Source organism: Rissa tridactyla, chromosome 20, assembly GCF_028500815.1.
Source record: "Rissa tridactyla isolate bRisTri1 chromosome 20, bRisTri1.patW.cur.20221130, whole genome shotgun sequence".
NCBI classification, from domain to species: Eukaryota; Metazoa; Chordata; class Aves; order Charadriiformes; family Laridae; genus Rissa; species Rissa tridactyla.
Genome location: NC_071485.1, coordinates 4,099,994 through 4,126,679, shown reverse-complemented (window position 1 = coordinate 4,126,679; position 26,686 = coordinate 4,099,994). Strand labels below are relative to the sequence as shown.

At 53.8% G+C, this 26,686-nt stretch overlaps 2 protein-coding genes across 12 annotated transcripts in view; one reads left to right on the top strand and one right to left on the bottom strand.

Moving 5' to 3' along the window:
* The window catches only part of NSD3 (nuclear receptor binding SET domain protein 3), a 46,719-nt gene extending 38,524 nt beyond the window's left edge, over positions 1-8,195 (bottom strand). For 2 of the 8 annotated variants that reach the window (XR_008469922.1, XM_054225070.1), the window contains exon 1: positions 5,119-5,398. The gene's annotated coding sequence lies outside the window, so the exon portion shown is untranslated. Of the gene's footprint in view, positions 1-656; positions 1,002-4,786; positions 5,048-5,118; positions 5,400-7,989 lie in introns of those variants that run through there. The other 6 variants (XM_054225073.1, XR_008469923.1, XM_054225071.1 and 3 more) reach the window with 6 other exon arrangements.
* Positions 8,196-8,662: 467 nt separating this feature from the next.
* LETM2 (leucine zipper and EF-hand containing transmembrane protein 2) lies at positions 8,663-16,963 on the top strand. 4 transcript variants are annotated; one of them, XM_054225084.1, is made up of 11 exons: positions 8,663-8,810; positions 9,022-9,226; positions 10,139-10,595; positions 10,753-10,896; positions 11,220-11,354; positions 11,806-12,009; positions 13,183-13,302; positions 13,738-13,848; positions 13,992-14,078; positions 14,825-14,899; positions 15,537-16,963. In XM_054225084.1, the coding sequence occupies exons 2-11, from the start codon at positions 9,180-9,182 to the stop codon at positions 15,585-15,587; spliced, it is 1,431 nt and encodes a 476-aa protein (XP_054081059.1). In that variant the 5' UTR covers positions 8,663-8,810; positions 9,022-9,179; the 3' UTR covers positions 15,588-16,963. The 4 variants fall into 4 exon arrangements, with proteins under 4 accessions (XP_054081059.1, XP_054081060.1, XP_054081057.1 ...); XM_054225085.1 differs by lacking the exon at positions 14,825-14,899; XM_054225082.1 differs by lacking the exon at positions 15,537-16,963 and having other exon boundaries at positions 14,825-15,530.
* Positions 16,964-26,686: the final 9,723 nt, after the last annotated feature.

Below are 26,686 nucleotides of genomic sequence, written 5' to 3'. Positions count from 1 at the left end.
TTTAGCAAAGGCTGTTTATGAGCCTCAGCCCTGTTCCTGATAGGAACAACTCCCTGTCACAAGGCTGGAGCACTAAGCCATGACAACACTACAGGGTTCTCGTCATGGTCACGTCTGTCTGGGTCTACAGCGAGACGCAATACTCGATCGACGCACCCAGCAAAAGTCCTTACCCACACACAAAGAATGCTCTTATTAGGAGAGCTTATTTTTCTCAGAAGGGCTGAAATAAGGTATAGCAGCAAAAGGCAGTTTTGCGAGTGCTGAGAAGCAGAAGTTCTCTGCTGATGCCCCGGTACAACTGTCCCACCAAAGTAGTATTAATGAGATCCAGACATGGTATTAACAGAATTCAAAAGCTGCACAACAGTATCTGGTCCCTCTTATCTCCTCCACATACAGCCCTCCAGGTCAAAGTCTGCCTTCGCTGTGTCACTCTTCACAGCAGACAGTCCCCAGCTGTGACAGTTCCTAAAGCTGTCGATGCACTTGCTTCCACAGGCACTAACTGAAGAGTCATCAGTGCACTTCGTTTTGTTACGTGACAGAAGTTGTGGATTAGTGAACTTCAAAGCACTCTACTTACATTGGATTTAGGAGTTACCAGTAAAAGAAAATAGTTTTGATTTATTAAGTAATTGTTTTCTGAAGCTCACCTGTGCAAAACAGACCTCGATGCTAGCTTATGCTTCAGAGTCGGGACAATCTGTACACCGGCCTCATTATTTTCCTATACAGGCTGCAGAAGCAAGGATTATTGCTTCACTGAATTGCTACTCTCAACAGGCTGAAAACACAAGAAGTTGTTCTCCTCCCACAGAGCTGACATCATCGAGAGCTTCTTCCTTCCGAGTCTTTTGCTGTCACTGCGGTTAATACACCCAGATTTTCCCAACCTTCTTCCTTTCCAAACCTCTGCATCAGTTTGTTCATTCCCCAGGTGCCAGCCAGTGAAGCGGCATCAGGGCTGCGTTACAGTGAAAGGACAGCCCCAGGAGCTACTGAAATAGTAAAACAGAACGATGAATCCTGAACATACAGGAATCTCAATGTTCAAACCTAAGGCAGAATTACTTAATAAAAGTCATTCCCAAGCTGTAATGCAAAGAATACCCCATTGTCGTTGAAATACCAACGGGCTCAGGAGTCATACCGATCCTTCCTCAGCAGAGGAACACTACCTAAAACAAGTGAATGTGATTTTCACTGATACACGCAGAAAACTATTTCAGAATAAATTCTTCTCACTACAACAGTGATTATTCTATTAAATTACAGTATCAGCCTCCTGCAAGCTGTAGAATTTAGCTTCCAAGTATGACCCATAACAGATAATGCACTGATATGACATTGGAACTCAACCAACAGATAAAGACACAATTTATTATTTCAAGATTTATAGGAAATGGATAATTTATAGCAGTTGGGAAACAACTTGCAATCAACGATACCTTTAAAAATGATACTGAATTTCCTAATGAGTGAAAAAGCATTTGATCTCTAGAACTGGGTAGCCAGCATTCTGTACCTACCCTTTCCCACGGCTGAGGGATCTCCCGAGCGAGCAGGAACACGCGACTGTTTACAGACACTGAGACTCTATACATGGACGCTGTTTGAGCAAGTACTTTCGTGTTGTTCATGGGAGAGTGACAGAAGTAAATAAAATAAAAAATATAAGCAGTCAAAGATAAGCTAGGCCAACCTAGTAGAGCTCTTACACTGCTCTTTCTTACATTAACACCGAGTTTGTTTCACTTCCCATCCTGAGCTTCTCAGCCTGACTGAGCTCAACTCAAGAAAATCAGTTACACCTTCAACAGTGAATGCTCAGTCATGGGACAGTTTCAAAGAGAAATCCTCTGGGTTCACGTTTTTCACCAACAACTGCATTTATCTAAAGCCATTTCTAGCATGAGTATTTTGCAACTTCACTCTCCGAAAACAAGATACCTACAAAGTTATCAAATACCGCTTTCATGCTGCAGCAGACTAAATAATAACTGACCTCACAGATTATCAAACAATTCTAAACAATGCTGATCCCATTTATTATTGATGAAAGCTTTTTTCCTCCCAAAGAGAGAGTTTTGTAGGTTTGCATAAAATAGAGCAACAGGGTAGGACTCACCTATTAAATACACAAACAGGTTTCTATTCACTGTATTATTGCTCAATCAGGAAGAGCTCAAAAAAAGTGAGAACAGATATGGTAACTATGCAATGTGTAAGAGAAGTTTCCTAAATGTCAGAAGCACCCACCACTGCTCATCACCGAACAGGAGCCCGAGGTAAAAACTCCCCAGCACAAGGAGGGAGGGCTCTCTCCAAAGCCTGCTGGATGCAGAACTCTGAGAAAGCGGCTGTACCTACCCAGAGGCAGCCAGAAGCCAGTGCAAAACGACAGCGCTTTCCCTGAACTACTGAAACCCACAGGGTTCTGCGCACCTTCTGCCCACTGCTACCAGCCGGCAAACCTGCTCAGACCAGCACAGACACCTGTTCATCTGAGGCTGGCGGCCACCACAGCGATGAGCTGACACAATGTCTACTGATAAAGAGTGTAGCATGCACATATTTTAAACCGAGTTTCCACAAAACCTTTTTGAATTAATTTTACCCTTTGCTGTTTACAACCACCACGTGGGTGGCCCTGCCTAAGGCATTTGAGTTAGCGCTTGGTAGAGGGAAGGCATTTTACACAGATGGAAAGTATCTGCTGTGAGAACTGAAGCTGTCCTACCAGCCCACTGACCGAGTTGAAAAAGCAATAATTCCCGTCAGTCTTACGTGTTCAGTGAACGGTGTCACTGCCTCGTCACCCTGAGCTGGACTTTCTATCAACAGCCTTGAAAGCAGAAGTTCTAGGCCATCTTTACGCATGAACGACAAACCAGCTCCTGTCCACATAGACCTAAATCAGAGAGATTCAAAGACCTGTTCATATCCTACCACTCCTTCATTACCTGAGTCACCACACATACGTTTACTGCCCTTTCCTGTGCTTTTTCATTCCAGTGTATGCCTGTATCTAACCTATGCTGGTACTGGTCATCTCAAGGGTCTAATCCAGCAGCAGCGATTCTCAACAGATGTTCACTGCTACAGGTGTTTTACAAGCAGCTGGAACAGGCTAGGTTGGTTGGGACTTTTAAGCGATGCAATCAACTTCTGTCATGTTTCCATTCCTCCTCTCAAGACCTAAAGACTGCCCACCTGGAACCACAAGAAACGTAGAACTTGGCTTTCGCTGAAGTTCGGCATACACACCTGCCACCGAACTCCTTACTAGAACTGAACATACCCATGCTTTTTCTACAGTCAGGTCAAAAATCACCTGGAGGGCTGCCTTTATCAACAGTAACAGCAACCCGTGGTGTTCAAATTATACGAACTGTAGACAGAAATAAAACAATTATTCTTATTGATTCCCGTGCATTCAGTATTTGCAGTCTGCTTTGTCCCATTTTGTTCTGGACGTCCTTAAGAAACCATGCACAGAAAGTTTTATTTACATATGTTAAGACAATGCCAAGGTTTTCAACAGCACGTAGATTTATTAGTAGAAAAACTGTAGCCTGTGGATTTCTACTGACTTCAGCTGGACTGAGCAGTCTCTTCTGGCAGACACTGATGGTGAATCAGAGGCCTCCTCACAAACTTTAAAGCATGTGGTAAGGCTGACTACTTCCCTGTACACCTTTTTAAAGGTGGTTTGGGTTTTTTTAAATGCCAGAAGAAATAGTCATGTCTCTAATATGGTTTTGATAAGGCCAGTTTTAACAAGTTTCCCATAGTGATACAGAAAGAAACAACTTAGGCAGAATCAAAGAAAATGCTATGCATTCAAAAGGAAAAAAAAAAAAGAGAAAAGGGGTTTGTCTTGAAAATGAGCTTAGAGTACTCATTTGGTTTTAGAGCCTCAGGATTCAAATAGGAAACATGGAAGAAAAACTTTTGTTCTTCAGGGAGAGTCATGGATTGATATTCACGTAAAACCAGAAGTTAGACCTTTGGCAATAGCAAATATCCGAAGAGTCATGACATGCTTTCACATACCAAAATCAGTGTAATAACTGCAACGTATCTCACGTGAGTCACTTCAAACTCAAGCAAACTTACCAAACTGAAAAATGCAAAACACGGTTGTACTAAAACAAAACATACAGTCTTTGATCATCACCTTCTACTCTTAACTCTGTAACTTCATAAAGCACATCCTCACTTTTTCGAGCAAAATCTTTTCAAACAGTTCAACAAAAAAAACTTTTCAAAAAAAATCTGACAAAACATTCCCTATGCATCTCTACAACAAGCCACTGGAAGACATAAACAGTCATCAAAACAGGCTACAATTTTTTCTTCAACTATGATTACAGGCTACTTTACATTGTCTTTTGTGCTGGCTGATATATATACAGAACTACTTTATCATTAAGATTTTTTTTAATGACAAATTAAAAATCTTAAACCTGTATTAGAATTGCCGAGTGTATTGACAGTCAAAAGAAAGCAGAGTAAGACACAGAACAAAGTAGAGTACAATACAACAGTACTGCAAAAAAAAAATCAAAAATCCAAGAAACAAGAAATCCTTCACTTATGTGCAGTTCTTAAAAGCAGGCACTGAAACCTTTTCCACCCGAAAAGCAGTTGAAAACTGCGTGGCTGGGTCACGGCTCTGCACCAAGAGCTCTGCAGGCTCCGACCCCAAGTTCCCCCCACCAGATTTGGGGCTCGCCGAGACCCGCTCCCCCCGAACCTCCGGCCGCTCGCCCCCAGTTACCTGCGGGAGCGAGGAATAAGGGGGTGTTGGGGGCCGCCACTTGCCCAAGCCCCAGCCGGGGGGGAGACGGGCAAACGGGTCCCGGAGCCCTGCCCGCCCCGGCCCTCTGCGGCCCGGCTCCGCGCCTCACGGGGACGGCGGGCCGCCCTGCCCGCGGTGTCGGCTCGGCTCGGGACGGCCCAGGGCCCACCACCTCCCGTCCTCCCTTCCATTCCTCCCTCGCTCCGCGGGGGCTGCGCCGCCGCCGCAGCGCCGGTAGCAAACATGGCGTCCGCGGGCCCTTTAAGCTCAGGCGGGCCGCCCCCGCCAGCACAGCCGCCCGCCGTCCTCACCTTCAGTCTGTTCCATTCTAACAGCCCCCGCCGCGTCCACCCAGCCCAGCGGAGACAAAAGGCCGGCGGCGGGGGCGGCGGTAACGGCAGGCCTCCCCGCCTTCTCCCACAGCAGCTAGGCCGCGATGGAGCCCCGGCCTCGATTTCCGCGCCCCGGCAGGCCCGCCCGCCCGCCCACCCCACCGCCGGTGCGGCTAAGGTGGGGAGGGCGTTCGGCGGCGGTGCGGGCGGGCGCGGGCGACCGCTGGCGGCGGCGGAGGGAAGGCGGCGCTCGGTGCCGCTCTGCCCGGTTGCCGGCCCCGCTCCCGCGCCCTCCGCCTCCGCCGCCGCCGCGCAATGCGCAGGCGCGGGAACCGCCCACCTCGGGGCCTGATTGGCCGCTGGGGGCGGTGCCCGCCGCAAGGCACGACGGGAGATGTAGTCCCCCGGGCCCCACGAGACTACGTCTCCCGTCATGCCTTGCGGCGGGCGCCGGCTGAGGTCCTGGGGGGGGCGGGACAAACCCCCTAATTTATTTAAAAAGCGATGATTCTCCACCGCCTTCGATACAATAAGGCACCAAACATAGAGGTGACCTAGCAAAAGGCTTTCTCGCTCTCTCCCGCAATTTCTAAATGCTTAATATTAAGGTTAATATGGTCCTGATGCTCCTACAGCAGTCAAGGGATGAGACTATATTTCCAGTTCCTTTTTGACAAGTTCTGACAGGAATTATTGGTTTTCCTCCATTTTTCTCTTGCTTAGTTTTCTGTCGCGTTACTTTTCCCCCCACTCCTGATGGTTTTTACTGGAAAAAAAAAGTCTGTTGGTTGGGAAACTAAAGGCAGAGCTAAAGCCGAGGGAAGTGCCATGACAGCAACTTCACCTTTCTCAGCCCCTGAGGAAGGCTGGATGATCCATGCCATGGCCAGCACAGAACATGGAGTAAGGGAAAGATAACCCACCATTTTTCTTGTCCTGTGCAGGGACTACAAGATATACTCAGCCACCAGAAGAACACACAATCGTGGTAATTAGCGATCCTCACCAGGATTGCCACTCAGCCTGCACGGATGAACCTGTGGGACCCCAGCCCTCGGACGAGCACGGCTGTTGCTCTGCTGGCACTCGGGACCTCACCACCAGACTCCACATTTCCAGCTCCAGGAGATCCTCGCACACAGTTCGAGCCAGCAAGCAACCACAGCTCCATCACTAACAGAGCCCAGCATTCCTTATAAGCCACATGCTCGAACGCTTTACAATAAACCTCCAAGACATATGCAAGAGAAAACAATATTCTTGGGCAATCAAAGAGGTGCTGTGTTCTCCCTGAAGAATTACATGCAGCATGCTAATCGATTCCAGAAGCTGTGCCCCAAATCGTGCTGCCTGTGTGTCTCAGAACAGTTCAGAACTGATGCCTGTTCCCGGACAAACTGGCTGTGCCCGATGCCGTTTGCCAAAAGCTGGGGTGGCATCGCTAAGGGCTCGCAGAAGCTGCAGCTCTACATCAGGGCAGTGCCGAGGAGGGGCTCTCACCCCTCACCACTTCAGTGACTTTCCTAAAGGCCCAGCGCTTAACACAGCGCAGGAGCATCCCTGTATCAGTCTCCTTTGAAACAGGAGCGTCTAGCCCTCGTTCATGCTGGAAAAACTCTTGAAGGCAGAATCTAAGCATGTTTAAATCACAGCTTTGAAAACAAGAAGGTAAACAATCACATCCAACAGACTCGGCTCTTAGAAGCCACCTCACAAATTCACGTGGAAATGCATCTCTCAGGTGACAAAATCTGCATTTCCAAGTTCCTGAAAGCTGGAGTGCCAGTACAGTACCGCAGCTCTCCCACTCCAGCGTGATGAACAAAGGACACCTCCTTAGCGGTGTTCAGAGGACAGCAGTTTGTGTTTGCCTACTCCTCTAGTTTTAATTTCCTATTCTGTCGCTTCCTCAAGCAAGAGCCTCTCCCAAGGGAAAACAAAACCAAACCCTCCTCTGCGATCCCGGGGGATGCGGTTTAGCAGAACTGACTCTGGCAGAATAAAGCACACAGGAACTAAATTGTACTATTACATGGTCTGAATTAACGATGCAGAAATGTTTTTTACAGTAAAAAAGTATTTGGATTAATGGTGGGGTGGGGTGGCTTTTTTTCAGAATTTAAAAGACTTGGAGACCAGCCCTTAATGGGAAACGTGCTTTCCAACCAATGGAAAACACAGCAATGCACTGAGGCACTGCCACTCTGGTGGCAGACCTCGGGAGCTTTCTGTCCCGCTTCTTACCCATCTTTACCAATTTTATTTCCCACTTTTTAAAATATCATTCATCTGTTTAGGAACCCATTAGTGAAGTTGCGAAAGGGTTACAAACCCTTTTCTTCATGGGCAATAAAATGTTTTTTCCCTCCGAGTCCCTCAAACATAGAAGATGATTCAAGAGACCAAGTCTCTGAACCAAGAACGTTTCTCCAGCTGCCTGTGTTTCATCAGATCCGCAGAGCCACAGTATTTGTCTCAAACACGTCAGGGCTTGAAACTTCCTGCTGACACCCAATACTATGCAAAGCTGTTCTCAGGCGCTAACACACAAAAGGAGGCTCTACACTTACACACCCCACCGTACACGCAGCTGCTCAGAATATGTTCTGTTCTATATATAGATACAAACTGCAAACGCTTAAATGGGAACCTTTCACATAAAAGCAAAGTTTTGTTGCATACAACAAAATAAAGGGATACTATCAATGTTTTGCTGGATAGCGTGGGCTCCTGAAATAGTGATGGTGTTTTTCCCTTTTGAAAACTGTATAAACGCACCAGGAAACACAGACGTGGCCGCTGATGAAACGACATCACTGTGCGAGTCGCCTGCCTCACAAGTTCTCCTACCTTTCGCCAGGACCAAGGCTTCACGGGACGCAGCAGTCACACAGGGCAGAGCCAGCGAGCGCCCTCCAGCCGGCAGCCTGTCCCCGTGCATGGCTCCCAGCTTCTCCCCCGTGCTCCAGGCGCTACACAAACGGTGGAAATGCATGGGTGAACAGCCGCCACCAGCGGAGCTCCTCTGAGGGTGTGCCGGGGCAGCCTGCGGCAAAACGAATGACAAATAATATAAAGGGTAGGAGAAAGGAGGGGTCCCCTGTCCCCCGCTGGCCCCGCGGCCTGTGCCTGCCCCGGGCACCGTGAGGAGGCCCGGCCTCAGGCCTTCCCACAGGCCTCGGGCCTTCCCACGGGCCCCCGCACAGACCCGGCCTCCAGCCTCCCCACAGGCCTCGGGCCCCGCGGCCGCCCCGAGGGTTCCTCACGGGGCTCCCGCCTCGTCCGCCCGCGCGCCCGCGCGCGCCCCCTCCTCACCCTCCCTGACGTCACACGCAGCCGCGCCGCGTAACGATGGCGTCACGCACCGGCCCGTGACATCACCCTTCAAGGCCCGCCCCCTCGCCGCCGCCGCGCTCTCGCAGCCCATTGGCGGCCCTCCCCGCGGGCACCTCGGGTCAGGCCCCGCCCCTCCCTGCTCCCATTGGGCGGCCTCCGGGCAGGGCCGCAGTCGTGCCTCCTGATTGGCTGCCGCCGAAAAGGCCGTGACGGAACGCGATGGCGTGATGAAGAGGGAACCATAGAGCGCGGCTCGCCGGGCTAGAGCGCCGCGGGCCAGGGCGCGATGGGACGGCGAGGGAGGACTGGGGCCGCGGCGGGGAGCGGTGCCGGGGGTGAGCGGGCCCGGGATCGGGCCGGGGCGGGGGACAGCGGTGCCGGGGGTGAGCGCGGGGACCGGGAGCGGCCCGGGGGATGGCAGCGGTGCCGGGGCGGCCCAGCCGTCGGGCGGGGAGGGAGCGGCGGGGCCCGGCCCGGGGAGCTGTGGGGATCCCCCGGTGCCGCCCCGCCAGCCCCCGCTTACCTCTCCCCTCGCACCCCCGGCAGCGGGCCGGTGATGTGCCAGAGCCCCGGCGGGTCCTGCAGGGCCCGGCCCCGCGGCAGGGAGGGCCCCAGTGCACCGCGAGGCTCCCCGGCCGCTGTTGACGGAGATGAGGGTCCCGCTGCCGCCCGCGTCCAGGCAGAGCCGATGACTCCGTGGCATCATGGCCCTCTCCAGCTGTAACGTGCTCTTTGCCATAGCCAGGACCAGGTGAGATGCAGAATGATGTTTATCGGTGCTCTGTGCCACAGTTTTCCCGTTATGCTCGGTTGGAATTGAAAGGGGCTGAGGGTAATCGCACCAAAGGGAGCAAGGAGGGTCCCTGGCATGATGACACTTTTCTTTAGCCATTTATTTATTGTAACGGGTGCTGTTCCAATGTTGGTAGTGTGCACGTTCAGCATAATACCAATGCTTTAAAGCAGAGTACTTCTACAAAAGGTTACCTGGCTGAACATAGAATCACAGAATGGTTTGGGTGGGAAGGGACCTTAAAGCCCATCCAGTCCCATGCCCCTGCCCTGGGCAGGGACGCCTCCCACCAGCCCAGGTTGCTCCAAGCCCCATCCAACCTGGCCTTAAACACCTCCAGGGATGGGGCAGCCACAGCTTCTCGGGGCAACCTTAGAAGTACAAAGTTTGATCTGTCTAAGGGATTTTAGCAGTTGTGATAATGCATAGCAGTCTGCAAGCTCTTAGTTCTGTTATGAAAAGAGATCGCGCTATCTAACGACTTGCCTCTCTTCAGTGTGCAGCCTGTCTCTAATGGCTGACACTGCTGCGGGAGGAAGGGGCAGGAAACATAGAGAACTCTGTTCTAAAGGCTTGGTGAGAAGGGGCTTTGGTTTTTCTTTGTTTGCAACTGGTAAGTTTTAGCCGATGCAATTGGTAGAAGGACTTCCTAGAGGCAGTCTGGAGTCAGGAGTTATTCTCCCCCTAGGGAAAAGTTGTTAGTATAGGACAAATTCTCAACATTTTACCTGTTGCTGAAGGATGAGAATCTCAGATACTGAGACAGCCACAAGATCAGTTTCACAATTTGGCACTAAGAACATTAATTTGTGTGTAATGCCTAGGTACGTTAGCCACAATGCACTGTTACTTGCTTAAATACCTCTCCAGTTTCAGAGGCTCCCATCTTCTTGCGCACTCCAGTCCTCCATACTCTCCAGCAGTTGCTTTTGTCCAACTAGTGAATTCTCATTTAACCTGGACTTGCGTAAGAGACTCTGAAAACCAGCCATCGCTGCGCTGCGCACGGTTGGGCGCTGGCCTACCTCACTCACCGCCTAAAGTTGTGCGAACGTTTCACACGTCCGCCTGCTTGCGTCAGGAGCTCCGAGATGAACCTCCGCCCCACCGAAGTTCTGTAAACCAGGGCACTAAACCTGCCAAAACTCCAGCAAAACAAGTCATAGAGACGCCCGTGGGAAAAAAGTCTTTACGCCAAAAAATTGTGGATGAACTGAAACATTATTACAATGGATTCCACTTGCTTTGGATTGACACTAAGGTGGCTGCCAGGATGGTGTGGAGGCTGTTACATGGTCAGGTCCTCACTAGGAGGGAGAGACGAAGGGTAAGTGCCAGACATACGAACACCTGGCTAAAATGATGCATTACGAGGCTTGCTGTAGCAAAAGAAGTCTAACTGCTCAGCTTCCACACTTCTTTGAAACACGTTGGTTTTTGTGTCTGGTTGAATAATAATTTCTGCTGTGCTCTTCTCTGTACAGCTGCTGAGAACTTGCGCAGATCTCTTCCGGCTGGTTCCCTTCCTGGTGTTTGTCATTGTCCCCTTCATGGAATTTCTGTTACCTGTCTTCTTGAAACTGTTCCCTGAAATGCTGCCCTCGACGTTTGAGACAGAGTCAAAAAAGGTTTGTGTGCTTTCTGAAGGCGTAGACTGTGTACTCCCGCTCGTTAGAACATCTGGGCAACTGCATAAAGAGCTGCTGTAAATGAGTATTGGCCTCACACACATGTCTAGGTCAGACATTCCTAGCTCATTCCTAGGCAGGACAGCAGAATGTGGAGATAGTACAGCAATCAGTAGGAAAGTACACAGCAATTTCATTTTCGACTGTAACCAAAGCCTGTTTGCTTTCAGTACTGAAATCTTATTTCATGTCTTTTCCAGAATCCCCTCCCTTCTGATTTTCAAGTGGAATTTCTAATAATTTTTTTTCTTTCCTAAATAAAGGAAGAAAAACAGAAAAAGAAATTAAATGCAAAGCTGGAGTTAGCGAAGTTCCTGCAGGAGACCATTGCAGAGATGGCCAAAAGGAACAAAGCAGATACAGGACAAGGAAAACAATTCTCTTCTTACGTGCACCAGGTAAAATGGGCTGTGCTGGGGGTGGCAGCAATAGGCTTACACCAGCTTTAGTGCTGTTGTTTTGGGCAGAGAATATGGGATTTCTGTGAAGATTGCAGAGAGTTTTGACAACACAGAGCTGTCCCGTCAGGTGTTATTGTTAACTGGACGCCCTCCTGCAGCTAATGCTCTGCTGACACTAGTTTTTGACCCCATCTGTCAGAGCTCTCTCTGCAGACAAGCATTTCCATTCCGGAACAAGAGTGAAAGTTTTACTCTGTGAAATCCTTGAAGTGGCCACTCAAAAACACTGTTTCAATTTGGCCTTTTAACTATATCTTTCTCTTCCCACCAGAGGCAGGAATATCAGTGTGAGACAGGAAGGGCTTCTTCCTTAGAGGAGGAAGAGGATTCACAAACTGTGGTTCTGTTTAGGTCTGGCGTTTGGCCCTGATGCCTCTGCTTTGTTTAGATTCGTCACACCGGCCATCGGCCCAGTACCCAGGAGATTGTACGCTTCTCCAAGCTCTTTGAGGACGAGCTGACCCTGGAACACTTGGAACGGCCGCAGTTGGTAGCTCTTTGCAAATTGCTTGAGCTGCAGCCCATTGGCACCAACAATCTGCTCCGCTTTCAACTTCTGCTGAGACTCAGAACTATCAAGGCAGATGATGAAGTAAGTTTAAAAATCGCACAGGTGTAGCTGCTTTGGTGGAATGCACGCCTTTCGCAATCTGAAGTTCTGCCCTCTGATGTGTCGCTGCCCACACTCCATCTTCAGACCTGAAGTTTAATACTGATGGCAGTCAGGTTCTCCCCAGGAGAGATTCCAGAAAAAACGGAATGAGAATTCATCTTCCTGCACCTTTGCTGCCTTCAGTGAGCCCTAACGAGTGTGGCACTGCAGATAGTGTCACTGTTTGGAACGCCCTTATATTTTTATTCTGGAGTCGTACTAACTTTTAAAAAAGGGGGGGTTCCAATTCTGGAATAAATAGTGTATGGAAACAGCAGACTTTAACCAACTGAATTCAGTATGAATTTCTATTAGTTTATAAAGTGGATGGATTTATTTAGCCTGGAGAAGGCCAAGGGACAATCTGCTTGCTGTTTTCCACTGCCTAATGGGGTTATTTAGAAAATGGAACCAGACTTACAGGGGCATAGTGAAAGGACAACAGGTAATGGTCGTTAAGTTGCAGCAAGGGAAATTCCAACTTGATAAGAAAAAAAATGTAAAAATCAGTGAGTTGGTACACAGAGGTTGTGAAATCCCCATCCCTAGAGGGGCTCAAAGCGTAAATGGAAAAGGCTGAGCAGTGCAAAGAAACTTTTAAGTTAACCCTCTTTTGAACAGGAGGTTGGACTGGGGACCTCCAGAAGTCCCAGCCAATGTTTTACGATTTTGTAGGAACTATAATTTGAAATGGTGTTAAGAATCTTATTTTGACCAGAAAACTTCTTGCTACTAAGAGGTGACCAGTTCTGGAAGGCACGTGCAGCTAACCACAGGTTCTGCTTTAAAGCCTGCAACCTCGACAGTTCCCAGGGTCACCTGCCTTTGAGTGAACTCTTCAGACCTGTAGGATCACATGTAAAAGTGAAATTGCCAATACTCGGGGGTGGGAAAAATAATCAGGATCAAAGTTTTTCACCCTCTGTAGCGGACGACTGTCAGCTTTCAAGGACAGAATGAATTATCTACAAAGTCAGTTCTGTCTCAGCTCTGTGTTGATCTGACTTTATGCAGATTTACCTAAACAGACATTTCTTTGGGCTCCAGCTCATCAAGTACATCAGGGTTTTGGCTTCCTCTGTGCCTAGGTAGGAACATTCCTTCTCATTTCAGATGATTGCCAAGGAAGGAGTCAATGGCCTAAGTGTGTCTGAGCTGCAGAGCGCCTGCAGAGCCAGAGGAATGCGATCACTGGGGCTCTCGGAGGAGCAGCTGAAGGAACAGCTCAGACAGGCAAGTACGCTCTGCTCTGGCCTTGTTTAACAGGGTTTCTCCTAGGACAGAGGCACGTTCAGTTACGGCAGGCACAGTTTCACTACGAATTTATGTACGTTTCTAGATGGATCCTCACCTGCATAGCTGAGCTTTAAGGCATGAAGTATCCAGATTATGTCTTAGACTAAAGAGAAAACCAAGTAGCAGCAGGGCAAGCTAACAAGCAAGATGAAGCAGGGAGGTGGAATATGTTTTAAACTTATAAAATAGCGAAGACTTGTAGTAGAGCCAACACTAGTCCTCAAAAGTATTTCTCCTCATTGTGGTAACTTAAAACTGTATTAGTCAAACTCAAGATAGCTTTAAGATCTTTAAGGACAAAGGGTGCTGTATAAATACGTGCAGACATAGAGCCAATATGAAACAACTTTTCCTTCTGTTTTCTTCGTACAGTGGCTGGATCTGCATTTAAAAGAGAATGTTCCACCTTCTCTGCTCCTGCTTTCCCGTGCCTTGTACTTAATAGATGTAAAGCCACAACCTGTTCCGGTTCCACAAAATAAGGTGAGTTGTTTGAATAAAACTTTCAGGTTAATAGTTTAACCATTACACATTATAAAAATGAAGCACTGTGACATGAATCTTGTTCCTTGGTCCTCCGAGTGGACTGAAGTTACAACTGTACTGAACTATATGTTCTTCCATAGATAGGTGAAACTGCTCAAATGGTGACATCTGTTCCTGAAGGTCAAGAGACCCTAGTGGATCCTGCCCCCATCGCACAAGGAAGGAAGGTTAGAAAATAAGCAGTCTACAAGTAGGAAAATGAGTGTATAGTGCTGTAATCTTTGGGAAGAGCGTGTGAGCAATCCTTTCCAAAGCTAGACGAACCCAATGTTTGACACCCTTGCACAGAAGCGATGTATATTCTTGCATTGTGTACATGTTTTTGCCTGAGAGCCTCACAGTTGCGTGCTCTGACTTAAGAGACAATGAAAGGGTACAGAGATCTGCTGTGGCACACCTTGTTCCTGGAAACAGCTGGTTGTTCAACCCCATGTTAGCAGCTCCCAGCAGAGGAGCACTCACAAGCTTCTAAGTTGCTGCATTCGCATAAATACAGGGACTTCAATCCGGGTACATTTAGCTCAGAGGAGCCAGTTAAAGGTCACTTGTTTTCAGCTCTCCTGGTGAACTTGGGCTGAGTTGTCCAGGACAAAAAGAGCCAAAATAGCTTGAGTAAGAAAGCCAGAGTATATGGTTCTCAGCATAAGGCTAAAGTGAATTCCTTAGATTAGTCCAAGCTGGTAAAACCAGCAACAGAAATTAAAGGAGAATATTGTGTCAACTGCTAGAAATATTTCCAAATAGCTCTGTCAGGTTGCAGAGGGAAAGTGCTGGAAATGCCGACACACAGCTTTCACAAACATGCATTGCAGGGAACAGCCTCGTTCAGAAAGGAAAAGGGGCTGCACGGGCTTTAGCTGGAGCTTTGCCTTCTGACAGGGGTCTGTGACTTACAGCTGCTTTTTCCTTAAAGAATGAAGAATTTGTATCTCAACCAACAGAGAAATTGCCAGTCTCAGAAGTGTCAGTTAAGCCTCCCCCACGAGAGGTAAGCTTTTCAGAATTCTTAGACTTTCCAAAGGAGATTGTTCGTCACACAATTTATAGTCAAACCGTGGAAATGTGTGCTACGAGATGTTGTGAACGCTAAGTTCAAGGAGCGACAGGAGAAATTGTGGAGAGAACTGCATTGAGGGCTGTTAAATACAAAACTACCACCTGTGACAGACTGGATTCCCACTGGGGAAGGTGGCAGAACATGGTGGGGAATTACCAGGATGTCCTTTCCTTCTGCTCTTCCTTAATCATCTGCTTTGGAGCACTAGGATCGACCAGCCTTCCGTCAGAACCACCATAGTATTAAGTGCCATTTTGTATCTGTAAAAGTATTTCCATAGAGACTTGCCTTTTGCTCATTTTCTTTCTGTGAATATTTGTTTTCAGTTTAGCTGCTTAGGTATACATCCAGGATGCCCACTTCAGGCAAGTTTGGGAGTCCAGACTGACTTTTACCGACGGGAGAATGCTCCTTTGCCCTGAAGAACTTTGTTCCTAAAGTCAGCTGTTAGTCTCCAGAGCAGCTTCCCATAGTAAATGGGAATAGATCTTCTTCAAAAAAAGGTCTTGAATTTCAAGACGCGTTTGTATTGGCACTGCCTAAAATCTGCGACTTTCTCTATCCCTAGACGAAGATGGAAGCGTCTCCAAGCAGCAAGGCGGGCGCCAACGGGGTCTAGCCTGAGCCAGCCAGGAGTGTCCAGCGCCGGGAGAGAAGAGCTTTCATCTCTGCGTCCCCTGGAAAGGGAAGAGCAACTTTCTAGGAGGCTGCTTTACACAAAACGGTGTCAGTAGCCCTCAGGGGCCTCTCCGTCTATTCCAAGCTTATCAGCAACTAGGCCGTGCTCAGGCTACCTGGATGGTACCAGCTTCTCATTTGTACTGGCCCCCTACCCCCACCATTTTAACTTATGTTGTAAATATGTTAATAATGACACTGTCTGCGCTGTTACTGAGCGGGTGTTTGTGCTTTTAAACCTTAGGAAAGGCAGCTTTTCATTGTCATAAAGGCCAGGGCACAGAATGAGTAGGCTAGAAATCCAGCAAAGCCCAGTTTGAAACCCTCTGCAGGGACGTACCCTCACGGCCAGGGCTTGCAGCTTGCCCTGCTGATGCTGCCGCCGCAGCTTTACAAGCTCAGGCTCTTGGTCCTAATTAGCGTGGTTTAACCAGTAACTAGTGCACAGAATGACCCGTGTAGCCGTTGTATCTCACGGTCGCATTTGCACCAAGGAGAACAAGCACAGCCAAGGAGGACCAGCGCTCTCCTCGGTGGTGGGCTTGAACTTAACGGCTCAGAAAGACCTAAGAACTTCAGCGCGGTGAAGACAGCTTCCACAGAGCCGGGAAGAGCTTCCTCTGCGGGAGCTTCCGCATTCAGAGCGCTGCAGCGGGTGCCAGGCATGGTTAGAGAAGGCAGAGGTTTGTGTTTTTAGGATCGCACTGGGCCGTGTGAGGTACCAACCTGGGGACCCACACACATTTCCCAAGTCCGATGTAAGACTTGGTTAAACCTTATCAGGCTCAGAACTGCGCATCAGCAAGTGCTCTCAGACGTACTGTACTTTACAAAATGATTCTTCGCACACTCCAGTGTTGACTGTTTTTTGGTAGACTCTACAGGGGGATACTGAAAAGCTGTTTTTAGCATTTGTTTTTTGTTTTTTTTTTTTTTTTTTAAACTTTGTCCTATGTAAATATTCAGAAGTTACTCACATAATGGATTTTAAATATATTTATACTTACTGTAAAATTAAAGTTAGACTTGGTGCTAAGTAGAATGAAATGTCTTTTCTAGAGGTCAGACAGCCTTTAGAACAATCCGACTCAAAAAAAGCCAGTCATCTCAAGGTCAGGCGTTATCAGCACTTTAAACATGTGACTCCGGGCTCTTACTGGCAGCGCAGACCCAGCTACTGCCCTACGGTGTTCCTCCCCCTGTCCCTGCACCCTGCCTTCTGAGTACAGCCAGCGCGCAACACCGGGGATTTGTATTTAATTGGTGGTTAGTAAATGAGAACAAATGGTATTTCAATAAAATAACCCCGTTGCTCAAGTGTCGTTCCTGCCTCTGTGTAGCACGGATGAGACGCGGCTGGTAGCCGTTACTTTGCTGACCGAGAGGGAGTAGCCTTTGGCTACTTGTCTGTTTCCTGGCTCCTTGATAGCGCCGACAGTTGCAGTTATTTGAACAGAACCGTGACCGAACATTTACAGAACCCGCTTTCGTCTCGAAAAGCATTTCTCTGCCTAAAGAGCTGAGTAATAAATGTTCAGTGCAAGACCTGACTGGCGTTGAGCACTGAGTGTGCAGAGGTAAAAGAATGCAAGTAATTTCTGTGTTGTGGCTCAAGCACGTAAACAGTGAGATGGAATTCCTGAACTGAAGGTAAGTGGAAAGAGCTGTGCGAGGGAAGAGTCTCCCTGTTTTAAGGCACACAAGCCGGGCTTGCAGAGCCAGCCTTGTTCAAACCGTATCACGGCAGGAACGTCACAGACGGGAGGAAAGTCAGTCTGTGATAAGGTAGAGCTCAGTGTAACCGAGGATGGGGTTTCCTGAAGTGCAGAAGAAAGAAGTGGGAGTGAAATAAGCTGGAATAAGTTGTGGCTGTGGGGGCTGAGACAACCCCAGCCCAGCCGTGCATTCAGGACTAAGGTATCTTCCCGTTGCTGAAGCTGCCGTCTCCGTTCAGGAGCCGCAGCGAGTTGTGTGTGCTCTTGTGGAGCTACGCGTGCAGCTTCAAGAGGAGCAGAAGGGCAGGAGCTGCCAACCAAGGGGTCCCTGCCACAGCACCAGGGTTGGGGACCCCCGATTTGTTTGCAAATGGTGCTGGACAATGGAGCTCCAGAGCCACGGGGATATGGGATGGATGGCTCAGCTGATACTAATGCAATCTCCGGGAATTGATCCCTGTCCCGCACTGCACGTACACACAACAATTCCATTACTATCAACGGTTTCTCCCCAAAGCCCCGCTCTTCGCCAGCAGTCAATAGTTTACATTACCGTTACCCAGGGACATGTTTTTCTGGTACAACGTAATTAGTGCGCGCGCAAATAAACCTCACCCGGTGCTTTCCCCGAGCTGGAGGCCGCGGCCGGTGGCTCAGCAGAGGCCGGGCTGGGCCAGCAGCACATCGGGAGCCCCAGTGCCACCGCGGGCCACCCCGGCCCGGCCACCGCGGGCCAGCCCTGAACCCGCCCGGCCAGGGCGGGCGCTGCCGCTGCCACCGGCAGAGAGCAGCACCGGGCAGCTCTTGGGCCGAAAAGCCCCGAAATGGGCTGCCGGGAGCGGCACCCCCCGCCCTGCGCGCCCGGCTCCATCCCGCGTCCGTCCGTCCGTCCGTCCGTCCCGGCTCCCAGCGGGCAGGGCCGGGCACAGCCGGCGTGGGACAAACCCGCAAAACCCTTTAAAAACGGACACAAACCCTTTAAAAACAGGCAGAAACCCTTGCGCGTCCCGGGTGCGCGCGGGCTGGGAGCCCTTCGGGTTTCGGCCAGGATCCTGCCTCCAGCTGCAGGTGACATCCAGCACCCGGCACTAAAGTCACTCAGACCAGCCACGCTGGTGGCCGCACTGGGATGTCGCCTGCCGTTCCCGCTGCCCCCCAGTACCTGGGGCCACCCGATCCGGCTCGGAGCGGGACAGCCGTGCGTGTACCCTGCCCCAGCTCAGCCCCAGCCAACAGCCCTGCGGGGTTCAAGCTCCAGCTCCCCCAGCAGCACATAAAAGCCACATGTACGAGGCGCGTTGGGAGCCCCCTCTCCGTTTAAAGAGCTGGCGGCAGCCCTGTAACAACAGAGCAGCACATGGAGAGCCTGCTCCTCGCACGCAACCCTACAGCAACAAGCCAACGTCTGTGTCAGGGAAGGCAAAGTCGGGTTGAAAAATTGTTTTTATTTCCAGGGGCAATTAAGAGCCACAGGAGGGAGCGTTACCCAGAAATGCCCTCTCCGCAGAGCCCGTCTGCAGGCACCCATCACGGCTGAGGAATTTCAAATTCCCAGAATCCGCCATTCATTAGCGCAGCGTAATGAAGTGTTTTCAGCACCGACCAGACTTCAAAGGTCCCCGTTCTCTCCGCGCCTGCAGCAGCAGCTGAGCTTCAAAGCTCAGACCCCGGCCTTGCGTCCAGACCCGCTCCAGCCGTCAGAGGCAACACAAACCCGCTCGGACGCGCTGGCCCCACGCAGGCAGGCCAGGCAGGGGGGCATACTGCCTGCAACCCGATCTTCCCCCAGATCCTGCCTCTCCCATGGCCCCCAAGGGCAGCACGTTGACATGGGGATCCCCGAGGCTCCCGCACACACGTGGGCATCACCACCTGGTCGCTGCTCCTGCAGCTGGAGCCATGTCCTGCCCCAGATCCCCCAAGCGAGTCCCTGTTCGTAATAGAATAATAAGAAAAAGCGAGCCAGAGCAGCCTTGCCCCTTTGATCCCTCAGCTTTTATACTGAGCGTGGTGCAGATGGGACGGAATACCCTGTTGGGCAGTTTTGGGTCACCTGTCCTGGCTGCTCCTCCCTGCAGGTAGGGCCCCCCTACGCTTCTTCGCTTCCGACCCTCTAACGGGGCAAGCAGCGCAGTTAGCTGGCCTTGGTTGTTATAGCAATAAGTATAAGCAAGAGCCTCTGTGCGCACCGTTCCTTGGTACAATCAGGTCTTATCACTCTGACAGCGAACATTTCTGAACAATATGCTGCTAAGTTCAGGCTTTGGTCAGTTAGAAGGGGCCCGGCTAAAAAGTAAAATTACAAATCAGAAAATTGGTTCTGTTTTACCTCAAACCAGGACACCCCCCGCCAAGCATCACCAGCACACAGACACATGTCCTCCACTCCTAACAGCTGGCCAAGCCCGTCACCGCTGTGCCTGCAGCCCCTGTGCAGCCAGCGAGCCTGGGGGGCACCTGCCGCACCGCAGCAACCGGCTTATCTTCCCTCCCCACACCTTGACGCTGCACCCCACAGGGACCGGCTTCCAGCAGCACCATCAGCTGAGCAGGATCAGGCCGTCAGCTCCTCGGGGTAAACAACCCAACAGGGACAGGCTTGGCAAAGCTGGTTTTGAACCAGTCCAAACGCTCTGCTGCAAACCTCGGGAGCTCTGAGCCGCCCTGGTCACGGGTAGCAGGGAGGAACATTTACCGCTCTGTGTGCCCGGGCACTGCCAGCCCCCCCGCCCCGATAAGGCTGTTCGGGAGGGACAGGGGCATGGAGGAGGAAGAGGAGGAGGGGTTTTTTCTGTCCTTGCTTCTGGAGCTGTAGAATCAACACCGCCCTGTTTTCTAACCTGCCTTTGGGGAGGAGAGCCCCTGGAGCAGGGTTATCCGGGGTGTCTGAACACCTGACTCTGGGTTCGAGTAACAGCACCCTCCCGCAGCCCTCCGGAGGGGCGAGGGCCCCGCACCGAGCTTCTCTCCAGCCAGGAATGGGAGTTAACGGCAGCAGCCCACCAGCAGCCGCCCCAGAGAAACCCAAGTGGAGCTACTTGGGCAGAGGCAGAAGCACCTGCGGGGAGAAAACCCCTCTCAGCCCATTTCACAGCCTCAGTTATGCCAAAAATAAACCATCCCCTAGAGAGCAGCAGCAATAACAAGAGCAGAGCACTTACCGGCCGTGCTAGGATGCTGTGGGGGCTGCGAGGGGGCGGCTATGGGGCAGGAGCCCTCCTCCTGCTCCGGCTTTAAAGGGACCCACTCGCCCCCGCCCAGCACAGGGCTCCCTGGGGCTGGGGGTGGCCCTGCCTCCCCAGGGGCTTCTGGCAGAGCCCCCATCGTCCCCAGACCACTCTGCAGCCCCATCCCCACCGCGGGGCTCTCTGCGCCGCACGGCGCGATGGCGGGGCTGGCCGGGGGACAAGCACCGCGTTATTCTGGCAGCCTGGAAAGTTTTCAGGGTGTTTGGAGAATTTGGAGTTGAATTTCAAATTGTCAGGGGCTTTTCTGGGCTCGGTGCAAGAAGCAGGCTGAAAATGACTGAGATAATACCCTTAATTTCCTGCAAATGGGTAATGTTCCCTTGAAAGACTGCCACTCTGATAGTTCTTAAATACGTCTGAGGAGAACATCTTATACCACATAATACAGGATAATGAGGGAAGTCATCTCCTCCCGCCTGGTGTTCCAGGTCTGCGTCTGCTCCAACATCTGAACCCGGCTGATCTCTCCCTGGTGGTCTTCAGCTGCCGCCTGAGCAGGTTTGGGGTGAAAAGATCAGATAATAGCTCCTCTGGCTGCTGTTTTGCCAGCCTGGAGAGGAGCAGCAGGTTCGTCCAAGGGGTCTGGCAGCCCCCGAGCATCCCTCGTGGCTCGGGAGATGCCTTTGGGCCAGGGTCGGGCATACCCCGAGCCCCGCAGCCGTCTGGAACTCACCCACCGCCGCCATCCTTACGCGAGCGGCTTAAGCACAACGTATTTCCTCCGAGTAACCCACGATCCAGGCGAGACGCTCAGCTCCGCGGCCTCGCAGCTTCGCCCGAGCGTCAGGAGCTGCGAGTTACCCGGACGAGGCACAAGGAGCATGAGGAGTCCTGTTCTCTGCTGGTTTTATGGTCATTAGCAGTAATTAACATGGGGGGTAGTAGCTGGTGCCCAGGGCCGTGGTGGGAACCCAGTCTTGGGGCTCGGCTCAGCCCCCATCAAGCTCGCCACAAGCTCGCAGCAAGCTGTGCCCGTCGCCCACCCGCTCCCCCTGCGCACCGGCCCTGTGCCGGCTCCCAGCGGCTCCCTCGGGATGCTCCCATCCGCAGCCCGGGCTCAGGCGAAGGAGAGGAGGAGGCTGGCGGGGTGTCCTGGGCGGGACGAAGGCAGAGCCGGCCCGCGCAGGGAGCGGCACATTCTTCTGCTGAGGGGTTTCGCAGATGGGGAGCGCAGAGGGGCTGGCGGGGAGCCTGCGGCATCGCCTGGGCGCCGCGCTTCGGCCGCCCGGCCGCGGGCGAGCTCAGGGCGAGCTAAAGGCAGGCTGATGTGCTCCCCGTGGCCCCGTGCTCCTGGCTGCGCTCTGCCGTGACCGCGCCACGCTGGCGTGCGCGCGAGGGGCCGCTTGGTGTCTGTTTTCCTCCTGTGTTTTTCATTTAGAAAGATCTGGAAGCTGGGGCTTGCTCTTCCCCGGTTTTCCCGCGGTGACCCCCAGCCCCGGCAGAGGCACCGGCTTTGGTGTTTAGCCTGAAAACGAGCACAAATCGTGAGCAAACCCGCCCTTCTGCCGGGGGGAGCAGGGCACGGGAGCCAGGCGGGGGTGGATGAACCCAGAGCAGCCTCGGGCCACTTACACGCCCCTGGATAAATCCATTTTCAGACCAAAAATGCACACACACCCCCCCACACACCCACAACCCCCCCCCCCAGCTGCTTCCCCCCAGCCCTCGCAGTTCGTTGGCTCGACCCCCACCCCGTCAGGCTGGGCAGAGGCAAGCCCTTCCCGGGTGGGTTTGTGCCACAAAACCGGTCCCCGAGCCCCTCGGCAGGCGGCTGCGGGTGCTGCAGGGCTGGTGGCACGAGCGCGAGTCTCGGCCGTGCCCGCCGGGAGCCCCGGTGCCTTCCTGGGCCCCCCCCTCACCCCCCAGGCACAAAAAAGGGGGGAGTCAGCGGTTTTGCTCCATGCCCCCCCCACCCCGCCGCGAGAGCGGAGGAAACGGACCCAGCAGAGCCCCATAAATTACTGGATTCTGTTCTGCAACATCGGGCAAATTAAACGTTGCAGAGATCCAAGGCCGTGTGTGCTTTGGCGTGGGGAGAGCTTTTCCAGCCACGCCGGTGCCAAACACCTTTCAGCCCTCCCCTCGGCTCCCGCTCCTCCGCCGCTTTATCCTTCCCCCCGCGCATCCCTGTGCTATCGCTGCTCCCGCCTCGGACGGGGCTTTACGGCACCCGCGGCTGCCGCCATCCCGCCAGCGGACGCCGTGCCGGTGTGGCAGCGGCGGCTTGCCCAGGAGACGGGGGATTTCTGCTGGATGCTGGTTGGAAACGTCTCCCGTGTCACAGCCAGCCCCGGTCCTTGCGTCAGCCGCTTCCCCAGAAAGCTGCTGGGGAAAGATGCACCGGTCAGCACTTTTATGGTAGATTAATATTCAGAGGGAAAAGCACCGATTTAGTGAGGCCCAAGCACAACAAAGGCTGAGATTTATAGCCTCCTGTATTCGGGCGTTGCATTCCTAGCAGGCTCGCTGTCTGTTATGAATTTGTAACAAAGGAGACGAAGGCTTACACCCGCGGCAAGTAACGGAGGACAAGGGCCCGACAGCAAAACCTTGTGCGGAGCGGGACGGGGCGCAGGTGGCAATGTCCCCAAATTGCCTGCCAGGGATGGACCCATCCTCTCCCTGCCCATCCTCTCACCTCCGTGTGTCCCAGCTGCACGAGATGGAGCCCTGGCCATGGCACGGGGACACTGGGGGGATGCTGGGGGAATGCTGGGATGATGCTGGGGGATGCTGGGGGAATGCTGGGATGATGCTGGAGGGATGCTGGGGGATGCTGGGGGAATACTGGGATGATGCTGGAGGGACGCCAGGGGATGCTGGGGGGATGCTGGGGGGATACTGGAGGGATGCTGGGGGATGCTGGGGGGATGCCGAGGGGATGCCGAGGGGATGCTGGGGGGATGCCAGGGGGATGCCCGTCCCCTGCCCGTGCTGCAGGGCTCCCCCCCCATAGCTGGAGCTGAGCCGCGGTGCCGCCACCGTCCTGGCCCAGGCTGCGCTCAGGATTTGGGATCATCCCATCCCGGAGTGGTGCCGTGAGGCCAGTCGTGGAGCGAAGCAGCACCCAGGGGTGCGGAGGGTGCCGGATCCTTTCTGAGCCCGCCGTACACTGGCGGCGCTCGGAGAGGAGCGGGAGCTGCCTGCCGCCGCCCCGGTTCGTAACCGACATTTCGTTTGGATGAGACGGAGCCGCTGCGCGGTGTGAGAGGGGCTGGTGCGGGGGCTGCCAGGGCGGTGATGTGCGGCAGGGGGGCCTCGCCGAGAGCCCTGCCAACAGCCCGCCTCGGGAGTGGCCGGGGCCGGGACACGTGCCAGGGCACTGACGGCCACCGCAGGGATGGCCACCGCAGAGCTCGGCATGGGCACAGCCCCCCGTGGGCAAGTGGCCCCCCCCGCCCCCCCCGCCAGGATCCCCCCCATGGCCCCAGGGACGGGGCTGGCAGAGGGGGGGCGAAGGGACCTCCTCTCCCGGGCATCCCCAGGGTTTTGGGGATCACCGCCCCGAGCCCTGGGCAGATGTCGGCTGCTGCCAGCCCTCCCCAGGGCTGCGGCCATGGCCCTGCTCCCGCTGAGCTCCGTGGTGTCCACTTGGCAGCCCCCCGCCCCTCTGGGAGGGGGGCAGGATTATTTCCTTGCAAAAAAAGCAATTTACGGCTGGAAAGCTGCCCCAGCTTCGCCTCTGCCAACCCCCTCCTGTTCCGCTCGCCATCGGCCGTGGGACCGTGCGGTGCCGGGGGCTGCCGGCACCCCTCTGCCCACCGTTCTGGGGGGGCTGCTCGTCCTATCCCCCGCCGCATGGTGCAGAGCGGGCTCTGCCCGGCCGCTGCAGCTCTGAGGGTTTTGGGGGGAGCCCCGTGCCCCCTCGCAGGTTGCCTCCGCCGCAGCTGCGCACATCTGGCTCCATCTTCGCTCAGCTGTGGGTGGCCGGGGGGGGGCTGGAGCCAGACCCCTGGGTCCTGCTGACCCCACAGCTGGGTGGGACGCGTGGGGCAGAGGGGTGTCATGGCCCTGGGTGGGGGGATGCTCCCAGGGTGCCCGCTGAGCCCTGCTCCGGGATCTGGGCCGTGGGATCCCCCGTCAAGGTGGAATCACAAAGCAGGTTTCCTGCCATGGCTGGCAGCCGGACAAAGCCCAGCTCAGCCCCGAGCGGAGCAGCCAGGTCCTGGGCCGCGGCCAAGAGATTGTCTCGGTCCTGCACAGCCGGAGGGCTTTAAAAGGAGAGAAAGAGGAAGGCGAGGAGTGGAAGAGACAAAGGATGCTGTGAGAGCCAAACACGCCGTTGTGGGCCGAGCGCTCGGCGGCCACCAGTGCCCAAAGCCCCCGGCCACCTGCTCGGGGGACTCCTGGCAGGCAGCGACTCCATATCCCCTGTTGTTTTGGGGGTCTTTTTCTGAGGGACCCCGTCCCACCCACCTCCTAACTTCAATTGCTGGGGAGGGTCCAGTGCCAGGCAGCGCTGGGGGGGTCCGCGGGCCCCCCCTGGGCAGGGACTCAGCGGCGCTGGGTGGTGGGGTGGCGTTGGTCCCGCTGGTCCCCGCGCAGCCCCGAGCCCTGCCAGGGTGTCCCGCACAGGGGCTGCAGGACGAGCTCCTGCCGCCGTGCCCTGGGCTTGCTGCTGCCCTCGGGGCCGATGGCTCGGGGTCCTGCTCCACGCGGGGGCCACCTGGGCGCTGGCTCTGCCAGTGACGGGGGCTGAAACCGGCGCTGGGGGGGTCTCCATCTCCTGCAGCTGCCCACGTGAAGAGGATGCCGTACCGGGAAGAGCAGACGAGGATCCACATCTCCCTGCTGCGGGGCCAGCGTCCAGGCAGCACCGTCCCTGCGGACCCCCGGGACTTCGGCTCGACGAAGGGCAGCGCAGCGTCCCCAGGGCTCTGCGGGAGGGACCCCCCGTGCCCCGGGGGGATGCAGAGGGCACCCGGCTGTGCCTGCCCACCCCTTCCCCAGGCCCGCGCTAGCCGCGCTGCTGGAGCTGCTCTGCTTATTATCATATTTAATTGCCCTCCCGGTAACCCCAGGAAATGAGCAGAAGATTGTGATAGCAGCAGTTTCTGATGATGTAAACACGAGCTCCAGCTCTCCCCGCCGCCTTGCCAAGTCGGTCCCGGGGAGAGCGGTGATTTATGGAGACCCCCAGCCCCGCTCCCCCCGCTGCCGGCTGCCTGGGCTGCGAGTTTAATCTCGGCCTGTGAATTCAACATAAATCACTTGATTAAAAGCTCTACTTAATTTAGGGGGGGGGGGAAGAGGGGGGCAGAGCGCAGCTGATCGATTTAATTTACACAGGGAAACAGCAACAAGCAGATGCTTTTAAAAGGGCCAGCGAGGCCGATGATGCTGCGGCCGTTTCATCTTAACCATTTCAGTGCTCGGCAAAGGGGCTGCAGCCTCTCATACCCCTCCCCGGTGAGCCCCCCCCCGGCCCCCTCACACCCGAGCAGCCTGGGGGGGCCGTGGGGCACCGGATCCCCCGCGATGCCCCGACGGAGGGTCCTCAGCCGCAGCTTTAACCTCCCCGGGGGGATGAAACGCCATTCCTGGGGCCAGCGGTTCCAGCAGGCAGCAGGTCAAGTTTGAAGGTGGAGGCTGGGGCTGGCACCGGCTGCGTCCTGGGAAAAAGACGGGAAAAATGGGAATTGAACCAGGGCGGTGGTTCCGGTGGTTCTGGCCGGGCAGCCCTCCCCTCCTGAGGGAACCGCCACAGCCCCGCCGGGGGCTCACGGGACCCGGGGCTGCATCACCCCGAGCCCGCGGGGACGGTGGCACCTTCTGCAGGGTCCAGGGTCCCTCGGCAGGCAGGTGGGTCATCCCCAGGAGACACTTTCTGTCACATCCCGGTCACGCAGGTGTCCTTTTGGTAGCAAAAAGGCGGCGAATGGCGTTTGGTTGTTGAACGGGAGAATGTTTTTACAGGGAATGTTGGAACCATGAAAAACAAGAGTTCCCACAAAAGCAGCCGCCATCCTCTGAACGTCGCTTCCCCAAACCGGTCGTTCAATGAGCTTTAGTGCCCAGACCCCCTACAGCCCCTTCCCCACCGCCCCCCCAGGGACGGGGCCAGGGCTGGCAAAGTC

Coding starts and splice junctions, on each gene's coding strand:
- LETM2 (XM_054225082.1), top strand. CDS start 9,180: ATGGCCCTCTCCAGCTGTAACGTGCTCTTTGCCATAGCCAGGACCAG. Junction 11,355..11,805: donor TCTCTTCTTACGTGCACCAG/GTAAAATGGGCT, acceptor TGCTTTGTTTAG/ATTCGTCACACCGGCCATCG. Junction 12,010..13,182: donor CTATCAAGGCAGATGATGAA/GTAAGTTTAAAA, acceptor TTCTCATTTCAG/ATGATTGCCAAGGAAGGAGT.